Genomic DNA, 15073 nt, shown 5'->3' on the forward strand with positions numbered 1-15073 from the left:
CTTTGGTTGTTTACTACACTGCTCACTCTGTTTAGCACATGTTCTCACATGTGAATTCTTAAAGAGATGGGTTGGGCTAAGGCTTGAGAGGGTGTGAACAATACTGAATGGGTGTAAACAAAGAAAAGCTCTCTAGTAGGTGTACCAAAACATTCAAGGGCCATTTTCTTAAGTGGGGTTATCAACTTTCAAAGCAGAATTACTCTCCCACTGTTCCTCAACTGCAGTGCATGATATACAATTTTTTGGGGCGTAGTGCAACCACTTCCTATATGCTCCTGGAGGCAGTTTTATCCCCTGTTCTGACACTCACTTTCTGTGCAATATCCATCTCATCTATTGTTATACTTGATCTGTCAATGCAAGTAAAATTCTCTTTGAATACAGAAAACTAAATGAAAGTGTAGTTCTGCTTACCCTGTGATGGGCGGCAGCATGTCAGTGGACAAGAGGGCTAGCGGATTTTTGTCCCTCTCAATGAGCCACACCGTGTAGCGTCCGCTCTGCAGGGGGTGCAGGAACACGGCCATGTCCATCCCACAGGGGTCCCAACCTCCCCACAGCCAGGGGCTCAGGACCCATGGACCTGCCAAGGCAGAGCCATTCACCCACAGGAACTGACCTGAAAAGGAGAAAGAGACGTTATCTCTTTCATTTGTCATTTGGTCATCTGTTACTTCCAATCCTTCAGCATTGATTTTATGTTTTTATTGTTTTGCTTTGTATGTCTCTTTCATGCCAATATAGCTTGAACTTGAAGGAACTCCTGGCCTCTACCCGCTAGACACTTCTGTAGATATGATACTATTGCTTAGGTGGACGCAATATGGCAAAATCTCCACCAGCCAGGGGACAGTGTGGAACTACTACTCTGCCTATATTATTTCAGATCAACAAGAAATGCCAATGGGAAAGGGCTATTGGGTAGTTTCTGGAGAGTATGAAGCGGGGTGGAGTGATTATTATTGGTATTATTAACAAGTGCATCTTAAATGTCAGCGGTATGGGTAGTGAGGCAACAAAATGATCCACGTGAACGCCACATGATATGCCAATCACTGACAGGTTTGCCATAATGGAGTGTTATTGATTCAGTGATGTAACGAGAGCCCACGAGGGGACCACGCACCCTTTGTTGTGGTTCATGGATTACAGATATCCCCACATTCCAGACCAAGATGTACAGTTCTGTGACGGCACCCTCCTTTACAAGCAATCATGAGAACAAACAAACGACTCTTCCTTTCGCCTTTTATGACTCTGAATGGCCCTGAGGGGTGGTCAGCAGACATAACATATGCCTTTGGCAAGTCAGCAGACCGTCTTGTGATCTACATGTGTTACTGGGTAAATGACCAGCCAGGCTTTTGAGTACTGTGGATTTGTATCCCAAGAGGAGAGAAGAAGTCAGGATTTTCCACTCTTATTAAAAAAAAATTGTGCCAATAGCACAAAGGACATTTAAACTTGTTTTCTGGACAATGTATCAAACCAAAAAAACTCGTGACATGTTGATACTTGAAGCATACTGTGAAAATTTTCCTAACCTTTCCTATATCATTAAAAAGGGTTTAATTTGTATTTGCTGTATTATCAAATGTATGAATTTGACCAAAAGCATGTTTAGTACCTACAGGCTACGTATTTCATCTTGCGGACAGTTAAACTGTTTTCTGTACAAGTAGAAACATTCTGGGAACACTTATGAGGAAATCTCAAATTTAGCTCATGAACATACTGTGAGTATCACTATAAATTACAGGACTTGCAAAGATGTCAGATCAAGTTTCTTCATAGTGTAACCACACCAAGTTGAACTGAGTGATCAAATCTCCTTGGAAACCAATCACCGATTGACTTTTCTTATCCTACTCAGACGAAGAAATCATCCCTGAGGGGATCCTGTGAGACGAGCTGACTGAGTTCGCAATCCATCCGGGCTGGGACCTGAAGGAGGGATTCGTTGCATTTGATTGTTTACATTTGAATGCTAACTGAAGTGCTATAATTTTGTGGTTGTGAACACCTGTGTTGTTGTAGTCTCTAACATTTTAATTTTCAATGAATATGATCATATTCTCAAAGCCCTGTGTATGTATTATTTTATTTGCCTGAGATTAGTACGGGAGCCATTCATATTGACCTGGGGAGACTTTCACCTCAATAACTGTTGTATCCTATTATACCATACCTTTAAATTCAATCTGTTAACTACCTCACTGCCCAACTCATTTAGTATAGTAAATAAAACCTTAAATGAATTTGTGGCACTGAGTTAATTTGCGAGTGATTAAGTTCTTGAGGTTCCGGAGCTTGATGACTGTTCAGAATGAGTATATAAAGTAAGGTGACTGTTGATTAAGACTATTGATGATATAGGAATAATGGTATAACAGTTAATGATTATCAGTAGTTGAGTCAATACAATTATTTTGGATAGGATAACCAAATTAAATCAAATAAATCAGACCAATTAATTATTCCAGTAATTAATCAAGAAATTATCTTGAATATTAATTAGCCAAAACTCAGTGACACTTTAAGTTGCCCCAATTACTATGTAACTACACTGTAATAACCGCATGGGCACAGGCTCTGGTATGCCATTGAGTGCACAATTATTACACAATTGGAACAAGGAGCGTGTAATTACACAACCACTTGCTGAAGGTAATTCCATGTGTAATTAATGTTTTAAACATTCTTGTTACAATATGCAACTAATGTTTTGTAATTACACGTTTGAAAGTCACCTGTTAAATAACCCAAACCTTGTTACATGTAACTACAAGGTGCCACTACCATCGAATCCACATATCAGGGTTGATAAATAGGCTAGGATTGAGTAACAACAATTGTAACAAGGCACACCCGGTCATGTACCTACCCAGGAGCCCCAACTTCATGTTAAGTGAAACCCAGTAGGGTATAACCTTTCTTGGGGCTAGGCCTCCTGCTAGCGGGACAACTTCCGGAGAAACTGGAGGGTGCACAATTCAAAGAAATAATCATAAAAATGATGGATATTTAGGTACATACAAGTGTCTTATATCGGTTGAAAGCTTAAATTCTTGTTAATCTAACTGCTCTGTCCGATTTACAGTAGCTATTACGGCGAAAGCATGCCATGCGATTGTTTGAGAACGGCGTCCCACATCAAATATGACTTTGTAGTTACAATGTAACAACCTTTGCAAATAATAGCCAGCAAAAAGGAGACAGGAGAACATTTTTCAGTTAACTTTTTTTAATGGATATGGCAAAGCATCATATTCAAACCATTCCAGACTCAAAGCAATAACTATTAGTAAAACATACTCATTATTTAGTAAAACGTACTAACACAGGGTGGTAAAGCTAGCTAGATAGCGTTCCCCAATTTTTCACTAATGAAGCAAGAGCTGAGCACTGCTGAGCACTGGCACAATGTCAACACATTTTCCAACTTGGTCAATAAACTTTACAAAATCGTCACAAAACTTATGAAACATTTAGTTAACAATGTTATTTCACTATTTTGCACATTACAAACCTATATAAACAGAACCAATTAAGAGACAGAAATAGCCTGTGGCTTCCATTTAGGCTGCAGAGAGTGAGAGGTCAGCACTGTTTAAACTATTTTTCAGTGAGAATCGCTATTGGCTCATTGATTTGTCGCTAGAAATGGATAGATGTCGTTTTGCATTTGCATCAATGACGTAACGGCACCAATTTACCTTGACCCGACATAGCATTTTCGCCCCCTCTACCGCCGCACAGCCCTTCCCTTTGTGTTTCTCTGACTGTGTGTGCGCCATTGTCGTGTTTCACAGACAGCTTCTCCCACTCTCGTTCGCTGCACAATTGAGTAGGAAAAGTCGCAAAATGCTATTAAAATCATAGTGTCTCAAAACTGCACAGAGGCAGTCTGAAAAGTAGCTGAATTTTTCATTAAAATATTTAACCAAAATAAGTCTTAAAATTGAGTCTTAAAACTCACTAAAAATAGTGACAACTTGGCAACGCTGGAGATCAGTTTGACAGACCTCCTGGTGACAACTTCCTGGTGACAGGCTTATTTTTCTTATTTAGTGAAAAAAGGTATTATTTTATTTTTTATAAACAAAAAACACAACACCCACACCTGTCCATGAACACACAAAAACCACACCATGCCCACACCTGTCCATGAACACACAAAAACACACAGTAGCATAACCTTTAAATACACATACTGTATACAGTGGGGAGAACAAGTATTTGATACACTGCCGATTTCGCAGGTTTTCCTACTTACAAAGCATGTAGAGGTCTGTAATTTTTTATCATAGGTACACTTCAACTGTGAGAGACGGAATCTAAAACAAACATTTTTAAGTAATTAATTTGCATTTTATTGCATGACATAGGTATTTGATACATCAGAAAAGCAGAACTTAATATTTGGTACAGAAACCTTTGTTTGCAATTACAGAGATCATACGTTTTGTGTAGTTCTTGACCAGGTTTGCACACACTGCAGCAGGGATTTTGGCCCACTCCTCCATACAGACCTTCTCCAGATCCTTCAAGTTTTGGGGCTGTCGCTGGGCAATACGGACTGGCTGTGTGTTTCGGGTCGTTGTCATGCTGGAAGACCCAGCCATGACCCATCTTCAATGCTCTTACTGAGGAAAGGAGGTTGTTGGCCAAGATCTTGCGATACATGGCCCCATCCATCCTCCCCTCAATACGGTGCAGTCGTCCTGTCCCCTTTGTAGAAAAGCATCCCCAAAGAATGATGTTTCTACCTCCATGCTTCACGGTTGGGATGGTATTCTTGGGGTTGTACTCATCCTTCTTCTTCCTCCAAACACGGCAAGTGGAGTTTAGACCAAAAAGCTCTATTTTTGTTTCATCAGACCACATGACCTTCTCCCATTCCTCCTCTGGATCATCCAGATGGTCATTGGCAAACTTAAGACAGGCCTGGACATGCGCTGGCTTGAGCAGGGAGACCTTGCGTGCGCTGCAGGATTTTAATCCTTGACGGCATTGTGTGTTACTAATGGTTTTCTTTGAGACTGTGGTCCCAGCTCTCTTCAGGTCATTGACCAGGTCCTGCCGTGTAGTTCTGGGCTGATCCCTCACCTTCCTCATGATCATTGATACCCCACGAGGTGAGATCTTGCATGGAGCCCCAGACCGAGGGTGATTGACCGTCATCTTGAACTTCTTACATTTTCTAATATTTGCGCCAACAGTTTTTGCTGTTTTTTGTCCTGTAGCCCATCCCAGCCTTGTGCAGGTCTACAATTCTATCCCTGGTGTCCTTACACAGCTCTCTGGTCTTGGCCATTCTGGAGAGGTTGGAGTCTGTTTGATTGAGTGTGTGGACAGGTGTCTTTTATACAGGTGACGAGTTCAAACAGGTGCAGTTAATACAGGTAATGAGTGGAGAACAGGAGGGCTTCTTAAAGAAAAACTAACAGGTCTGTGAGAGCTGGAATTCTTACTGGTTGGTAGGTGATCAAATACTTATGTCATGCAATAAAATGCAAATTAATTACCTAAAAATCATACAATGGTATTTTCTGGATTTTTGTTTTCGATTCCGTTGAAGTGTACCTATGATAGAAATTACACATGCTTTGTAAGTAGGAAAACCTGCAAAATCGGCAGTGTATCAAATACTTGTTCTCCCCACTGTAGGTGTCTGGCAAGACTGTAAACTCTCCTTCCAGACTCACATCAAACATCTCCAATCCAAAATCAAATCTAGAATCGGCTTTCGATTCCACAACAAAGCCTCCTTCACTCACGCCGCCAAACTTACCCTAGTAAAACTGACTATCCTACCGATCCTTGACTTTGGCGATGTCATCTATAAAATAGCTTCCAATACACCACGCAGCAAATTGGATGCAGTCTATCACAGTGCCATCTGTTTTGTCACCAAAGTGCCTCATACCACCCACCACTGCGACCTGTATGCTCTATTTGGCTGGCCCTCGCTACATATTCGTCGCCAGACCCACTGGCCCCAGGTCATCTATAAGTCTAAGCTAGGTAAAGCTCCGCCTTATCTCTGCTCACTGGTCACGACAACAACACCCACCCGTAGCACGCGCTCCAGCAGGTATATCTCACTGGTCATCCCCAAAGCCAACACCTCCTTTGGCCGCCATTCCTTCCAGTTCTCTGCTGCCAGTGACTGGAATGAATTGCAAAAATCACTGAAGCTGGAGACTTACATTTCCCTCACTAACTTTAAACATCAGCTGTCTGAGCAGCTAACCAATCGCTGCAGCTGTACATAATCCATCTCTAAATAGCCCACCCAATCTACCTATATCATCCCCATATTGTTTTTATTTACTTTGATGCTCTTTTGCACACCAGTATCACTACTTACACACCATCATCTGCTCATCTATCACTCCGGTGTAAACCTCTCTAGGGTATGTGGGACGCTAGCATCTGGCCAACATCCAGTGAGGTTGCAGACCGCCAAATTCAATTACAGAAATGCTCATTATAAAAATTTAGAAAACAAAACATATTTTACATAGGTTTAAAGATTATCTTCTTGTTAAACCAACTATAGTGTCATATTTATAAAATGCTTTTCGGCGAAAGCATACCTAGCCCAGAACATACCTAGCCCAGAACATAGCCCAGTTGACAAATGATTACAAACAGTAACCAGCCAAGCAGAAGCGTTACAAAACTCAGAAATAGAGATAAAATTAATCCCTTACCTTTGATGATCTTCATATGGTGGCAATCAGAAGACTCAATAAATGTTCCTTTTGTTCGATGAAGTCTCTTTATATCCAAAAACCTCTGTATTGTTAGCGCGTTTTCTTCAGTAATCCACAGGCTCAAACTCAGTCAAAACAATCAGACAAATCCAAATTGTATCCGTAAAGTTCATAGAAACATGTCAAACAATGTTTATATTCAATCCTCGGGTTGTTTTTTGCCTAAATTATCTATAATATTTCAACCGGACAATAACGTTGGCAATATAAAAGGTAAACAAGAAATGCACATCCGCCTGAAAAAACTCTGCGTCACATTAGGGTCCACTCGTTCAGACTGGTCTTACTCCCTCATTTATAAGAATACAAGCCTGAAACGATTTTAAAGACTGTTGACATCTAGGGGAAGGCATATGAACTGCAAATGGAGTCCTAAGTCAATGGATACTGTAATGGCATTGAATAGAAAACTACAAAAAAAAAACTACTTCGTGAATGGATGTTTCTCAGGTTTTCGCCTGCTAAATCAGTTCTGTTATACTCACAGACACTATTTTAACAGTTTTGGAAACTTTAGAGTGTTTTCTATCCACATCTACCAGCTATATGCATATCATAGGCCGTTTAATATGGGCATGCTTTTCATCCAAAATTCCGAATGCTGCCCCCTACCCTAGAGAGGTTAATCTGCTAAATTGCTACTTTGGCCTATGTATTGCCTCACCTCGTCATGCCATTTGCACTGTACAGTGCCTTGCGAAAGTATTCGGCCCCCTTGAACTTTGCAACCTTTTGCCACATTTCAGGCTTCAAACATAAAGATATAAAACTGTATTTTTTTGTGAAGAATCAACAACAAGTGGGACACAATCATGAAGTGGAACATTTATTGGATATTTCAAACTTTTTTAACAAATCAAAAACAGAAAAATTGGGCGTGCAAAATTATTCAGCCCCTTTACTTTCAGTGCAGCAAACTCTCTCCAGAAGTTCAGTGAGGATCTCTGAATGATCCAATGTTGACCTAAATGACTAATGATGATAAATACAATCCACCTGTGTGTAATCAAGTCTCCGTATAAATGCACCTGCACTGTGATAGTCTCAGAGGTCTGTTAAAAGCGCAGAAAGCATCATGAAGAACAAGGAACACACCAGGCAGGTCCGAGATACTGTTGTGAAGAAGTTTAAAGCCGGATTTGGATACAAAAAGATTTCCCAAGCTTTAAACATCCCAAGGAGCACTGTGCAAGCGATAATATTGAAATGGAAGGAGTATCAGACCACTGCAAATCTACCAAGACCTGGCCGTCCCTCTAAACTTTCAGCTCATACAAGGAGAAGACTGATCAGAGAGGCAGCCAAGAGGCCCATGATCACTCTGGATGAACTGCAGAGATCTACAGCTGAGGTGGGAGACTCTGTCCATAGGACAACAATCAGTCGTATATTGCACAAATCTGGCCTTTATGGAAGAGTGGCAAGAAGAAAGCCATTTCTTAAAGATATCCATAAAAAGTGTTGTTTAAAGTTTGCCACAAGCCACCTGGGAGACACACCAAACATGTGGAAGAAGGTGCTCTGGTCAGATGAAACCAAAATGTAACTTTTTGGCAACAATGCAAAACGTTATGTTTGGCGTAAAAGCAACACAGCTCATCACCCTGAACACACCATCCCCACTGTCAAACATGGTGGTAGCAGCATCATGGTTTGGGCCTGCTTTTCTTCAGCAGGGACAGGGAAGATGGTTAAAATTGATGGGAAGATGGATGGAGCCAAATACAGGACCATTCTGGAAGACAATGATCCAAAACATAAAGCAAAATCTACAATGGAATGGTTCAAAAATAAACATATCCAGGTGTTAGAATGGCCAAGTCAAAGTCCAGACCTGAATCCAATCGAGAATCTGTGGAAAGAACTGAAAACTGCTGTTCACAAATGCTCTCCATCCAACCTCACTGAGCTCGAGCTGTTTTGCAAGGAGGAATGGGAAAAAATTTCAGTCTCTCAATGTGCAAAACTGATAGAGACATACCCCAAGCGACTTACAGCTGTAATCGCAGCAAAAGGTGGCGCTACAAAGTATTAATTTAAGGGGGCTGAATAATTTTTCACGCCCAATTTCTCAGTTTTTGATTTGTTAAAAAAGTTTGAAATATCCAATAAATGTCGTTCCACTTCATGATTGTGTCCCACTTGTTGTTGATTCTTCACAAAAAAATACAGTTTTATATCTTTATGTTTGAACCCTGAAATGTGGCAAAAGGTCGCAAAGTTCAAGGGGGCCGAATACTTTCGCAAGGCACTGTATATATATACATATATATATATACATATATATATATATATATATATATATATATATATATATATATATATACAGCATATAAATGGTATGGTGTAGAATGTAAGCAAACCCATACATCTCAACACAGCCAGCATGCAAAACAGCCAGCATGCATCATTCTACATTAGAGGGAGCATGGTCTACCAGCTGCTGCTATTTGATGCAGTCCCACAACAATGGCCAAAGTGAAATGGAACAGCACTTTATGTTCCCTGTACTCTATATATATGTTTATTATACCTGTTGATATATGTGAAACTATTCTAACTGAACATTTTCTTTCAAAGTGGCACTGACTCCGACTGGGAGCCCCCATTGCCAACTTGTCCATTCCCCTCTTTCAGCTGTACCACTGCTGTCTCTGGCTCCACGCCATCTAGAGGTGTGAAGGCACTGACAAAGAAGCGGAGGAGGGGAGGTGTGCCACCCGCTAACAGAGGGACAGAAGGGCGTTGGCACACCGTCCTAGAAGATGATGTGGAGCCACCCCAACCAACTTTTAGGCCGAAAAGGATGCTAGGACCTCAGGTGAACCCAACCACAACTTACACCCTTCAGCTTTTTCAGCTGTTTTTCACACAATATGTTGTAGATTCGCTCGTGTCTAACATGAATAAGTATGGGGAGAGGAAGCAAGCAGGCAAAAAAGGTAGCATGGAAGCCCATATCCATGTCAGACTTTTTGTGCTACCTTTCACTGGTCATCTACATGGGGCTGGTGAGGCTGAAATGCCTGAAGGACTACTGGAAAACGTCATCTCTCTACCAGCTGTCTTTCTCCATGACTGTTATGTCCTGCAAAAGGTTTCTGGTTCTCTCACAGGCGCTTCATATCAGTGACCCAAAGGTTGATGAAGAGAATGAGAAGAGAGGCACAGCAACGTTTGATAGACTGTGCAAAATCAAACCTCTCTACCACAGCATTGTTGAGGCCTGCAAGATGTACTTTCAGCCAGCCCAGAACGTGTCAATCGATGAGAGGATGGTAGCCTCAAAGGCCAGAATTGGCCTCAAACAATACATGAGAAACAAACCAACCAAGTGGGGTTACAAGATGTTTGTGTTGGCTGAATCTGTGTGTGCCTACACATGCAATTTCTTTGTCTATGAGGGGAAGAACAGTTTTGCTACCGGTAAGGGACTTAGCTATGACTCTGTAATGGAGTTATTGGATTTTCAACTGCTAGGGAAGGGCTACAAACTGTTTGTGGATAACTTCTACACAGGCCCTACCCTGTTTGCAGACCTAAGGAAGCTGGATGTGTGGCCTTGTGGCACCATTCGTACCAACAGGGTGGGCTTTCCGATGACGAAGGTGAACGACATGCCTAAGCGGGCTGAGCTGGGGACCATGCGATGGATCCGTGAAGATGGCCTGCTTTTTGTAAAGTGGATGGATACAAGAGAGGTGGTGATGTGCACAACAATCCACAAGTCCTTTAATGGGGATCATGTTGTCAGGCGTGTGAAGGACGGTGCCGGGGTATGGACCACCAAAAATGTCCCCATTCCAACTGCAGTAAAGGACTACAACAAGAGCATGGGAGGTGTGGACCTGTCAGATAGGCTATTACAATGTTCTACATAAGACAATGAAATGGTACAAGACCTTCTATCATTTCATTGAATGCATTAAACCTACACAAATAAATGGCTAAGAGCTGTGGAAAGCCCTTCCTCTCACAGAAAGTCTTCAGAGAGCAGCTCATCAAGGAGCTTGCTGGCTAAAGCACCACTGCACCACACCCTGTCCCTTCTGCTCCTGCCACAAGTGTTCATCTGACCAAATATATTTGTGCAGGTATGGATGTGCCTAAGGGCCAAAAGGGCACAGCATGGAGGCGTTGCTGTGTTGTTTGCAAGATGAAGTCCCCTATCACATGCACCACATACTCGGTGACCCTCTGCTTTACATCAGAAAGAGATTGCTATGGCATCTGGAATCAGCAGCAGAATATTGTGTCGAGCTTTGGCAAAGTGGGTGGGGTTATATGGCAAAGTGGGTGGGGGCTAGGGTCAGTATGTTATATCTGGAGTACTTTTCCTGTCTTATCCGGTGTCTTGTGTGAATTTAAGTCTGCTCTCACTTTTTCTGAGCCCTTGGACCTGAGCCCTTGGACCATGCTTCAGGACTACCTGCCATGATGACTCCTTGCTGTCCCCAGTCCATCCGGCCTTGCTGCTGTTCAAGTTTCAACTGTACTGCCTGCAGCTATGGAACCCTAAACTGTTCATTTTTACTCTTGAGGTGCTGTCAAGGTCTCTAGGTTTCTTCCTAGGTTTTTGCCTTTCTAGGGAGTTTTTTCTAGTCCTAGTTTTTCCACCGTGCTTCTACACCTGCATTGCTTGCTGTTTGGGGTGTTAGGCTGGGGCTATATAAATTGATTTGATTTGATAGAGGACTGAGGGTCTTCCAAATACTGAAAGTGTGTAAATAGTTACCAATGTTATTTTGTAAATGTATATATTTATATTTTTTTCATATTTTTTTTTCAATCAATTTTTTCCCCATTTTTTTTTTTGGGGGGGGGGGGGGGGGTGTTAGAATACCATTTTGGTATTTTGTATATAGTTTTTTTCCAAAAGGTATACCTTCACCAATTTGGCCACTTTCTTTCAAATGGTACCAAGAATATGCATATCCTTGGTTCTGTGCCTGAGCTACAGGCTGTTAGATTTGGGTATGTCTTCAGGCGGAAATTGCACAAAGTAGGGAGCGTGTGTTTCATCGAAAAGCGCAAGAAAAACTGGTCACTGAAAGCTGAAAAAAGTATCCATGCGCCACTTTCATGTATTGTTTAAAGGACACTAAATTAAATATGGACACGGATGCGATTCCTACAGCTTCCACACGATGTCGCCAAAAACGTCATTTTCATTGATAAAAATCCTTTGAGACATGACCAATAGATCCGTCATTCCATCCAGCCTACAACAATCGATTTTGGAAGATTGAAAAATGGACATTGTTTTCTTGAGTAGCTGCTATTGAATACAGATCGCCCAGTGATCAATTTGATCGCTTATTAACGTTTACAAATACCTAAAGTTGGGTTACAAAAGTAGGTTGAAGTGTTTTGTCAAAGAATATAGGCAACTTATATAATTTTTTAAAATGACGTTGCGTGTTGGATGAGAGCTTTTTTCCTGAACCAGACAGGCTATACAAATGGATATTTTGGGCATACATGGACGGATTTAATCGGGAAAAAGAACAATTTGTGATGTTTATGGAACATATAGGAGTGCCAACAAAGAATATCATCAAAGGTAATGAATGTTTTATATTTTATTTCTGCGTTTTTGTGTAGCGCCGGCTACGCTAATTCTTTTGTTTACGTCCCCTTCAGGTATATTGGGGTGTTGCATGCTATCAGATAATAGCTTCTCATGCTTTTGCCGAAAAGCATTTTAAAAATCTGACTTGTTGGCTAGATTCACAACGAGTGTAGCTTTAATTCAATACCCTGCATGTGTATTTTAATGAACGTTTGAGTTTTAACGAGTACATTTAGCATTTAGCGTAGCGCATTTGCATTTCCAGGTGCCTACTTGAGACGTCTGCGTCTCAAGTAGGATCAAGAATTAAGACACTTTGTGAATACAGGCCCTGGATGAAAGCTGTTGCCCAATACCTTGCACAGCAGTCTTTCACCACAGGATCCTAGAGGTATTTCCGTCAATGCTTATGAACTGAATATTTGTATGTGAATTTCCATATATCAATGACACTAACAAAATGATTGAATTGATCAGCAACATGTGCAGTGAACATGACTTTGGCGATGGATGGTACATAATGCATTTATTGTCATCTCACTATCAGGCCACTGCAAGCTGTAACATGGGCTTGGATGGTGACACACATCTTCTTCAAGCTTCCTGACTGAATACTGGGGTTTTTCAGTGGTTCTAGAAGCAAGGGCCTTACCTGGGAGTACAGCAACAGTCTCTCAGCCATTCTGTCAACATGTATTGTATTAACCACTCAAATTCTTACTCCCTGCTATGAATGCAAGACCTCAAAACTTGAGAATCTGTGGCATTGTGTTGTGTGACAAGTGCACATTTTAGAGTGGCCTTTTATTGTCCCTAGCACAAGGTGCACATGTGTAATGCTGTTTAATCAGCCTTTTGATATGCCACACCTGTTTTCTTGGCAAGGGAGAAATGCTGACCAACAGGGATGTACTTGTGAAAGTATTCACCCCCTGTCACGGCCGTTGTTGGTGGAAAAAGGTGAGGACCAAAGCGCAACGTGGTGTGTTCATGATGTTAATATTTAATGAATCAAACTGAACACTGAAATACAAAACAACAAAGTGAACGAACGAAACCGAAACAGTTCTGTCTGGTGCAGAATACAAACACTCAACAGAAAACAATCACCCACAACTCAAGGGTGAAAACAAGCTACCTAAGTATGGTTCTCAATCAGGGAAAACGGTTGACAGCTGCCTCTGATTGAGAACCATACCAGGCCAAACACAGAAATCCCAAATCATAGAAAAAATAACAGACTGCCCATCCCAACTCACGCCCTGACCATACTAAAACAAAGGAACTAAGGTCAGAACGTGACACCCCCTTGGCATTTTTCCTATTTTGTTGCCTTACAACCTGGAATTAAAATGTATTTTGGGGGGGGGGGTTTGTATAATTTAATTTACATAACATGCCTACCACTTTGAAGATGCAAAACATTTTTTATTGTGAAACAAACAAGAAACAACACAAAAAAAACAGACAATTTGAGCGTGCATAACTATTCAACCCCACAAAGTCAATAGTTTGTAGAGCCACTTTTTGCAGCAATTACAGCTGCAAGTCTCTGGGGGTATGTCTCTGTAAGCTGCCCATTTTCTGCCCATTTTTCAATTCAAAACTGCTCCAGCTTCGTCAAGTTGGATGGGTTCCGCTGGTGTACAGTAATCTTTGTAAGTCATACCACAGATTCTCAATTGAATTGAGGTCTGGGCTTTGGCTAAGCCATTCCAAGACATTTAAATGTTTCCCCTTAGTGTTTCTTTAGCAGTATGTTTAGGGTCATTGTCCTGCTGGAAGGTGAACCTCCGTCCCAGTCTCAAATCTCTGGAAGACAAACAGGTTTCCCTCAAGAATTTACCTGTTTTTAGCGCCATCCATATTTTCTTCAATTCTGACCAGTTTCCCAGTCCCTGCCGATGAAAAACATCCCCATAGCATTAAGCTGCCACCACCATGCTTCACTGTGGGGATGGTGTTATCAGGATGATGAGAGGTGTTGGGTTTGGCCCAGACATAGCGTTTTCCTTGATGGCCAAAAAGCACAATTTTAGTCTTATCTGACCAGAGTATCTTCTTCCATATGTTTACGGAGTCTCCCACATTCCTTTTGGCGAACACCAAAGGTGTTTGCTTATTTTTTCCTTCAAAACTTCTTAAGGCTAGGGGGCAGTATCCTGAATTTCCGGCTGACTGACGTGCCCAAAGTAAACTGCCTATTACTCAGAATCAGAAGTTAGGATATGCATATGGTAGCATTGGATAGAAAACTCTGAAGTTTCTAAATCTGTTAAAATAATGTCTGTGAGTATAACAGAACTGATTTGGCAGGCAAAAAAATGTTTTTTTTTTGAGGTCACATGCCTTTTCAATGCAAGCCTATGGGATATACAAAAAAATAGCTCCCAGATTGCAGTTCCTATGGCTTTCACTAGATGTCAACAGTCTTTATACAGGGTTTCAGGCTTGTTTCTTGAAAAACAAACAAATAGTTGTAGTTTATCCAAGGGGTTCTCATCAGGAAAGATAGGCTTTTGGCGCGCGTGAATGAGGGTGCGCCCTTTCGTTATTTTCCTTTTCTATTGAACACCGTTCTTTCCGTCTGAAATAATATTATTTATTTACATATTAGGGTACCTGACGATTGATTAGAAACATTGTTTGACTAGTTTGGACGAAGGTTACCGGTAGGTTTTTGGATTTCTTTGTATGCATGTTGAAGGAGTGGATT

At 41.3% G+C, this 15073-nt stretch overlaps 1 protein-coding gene across 1 annotated transcript in view; it reads right to left on the reverse strand.

Moving 5' to 3' along the window:
• LOC139384000 (c-ros oncogene 1, receptor tyrosine kinase) overlaps positions 1–15073 on the reverse strand; it is a 678262-nt gene that overhangs the window by 329090 nt on the left and 334099 nt on the right. Inside the window, exon 4 of the mRNA XM_071128628.1 lies at positions 418–622. Within this exon, the coding sequence (XP_070984729.1) occupies positions 418–622 (205 nt within the window). The remainder of the gene's footprint in view (positions 1–417; positions 623–15073) is intronic.

Source organism: Oncorhynchus clarkii, chromosome 25 (genome assembly GCF_045791955.1).
Source record: "Oncorhynchus clarkii lewisi isolate Uvic-CL-2024 chromosome 25, UVic_Ocla_1.0, whole genome shotgun sequence".
Lineage (NCBI taxonomy): Eukaryota > Metazoa > Chordata > Actinopteri > Salmoniformes > Salmonidae > Oncorhynchus > Oncorhynchus clarkii.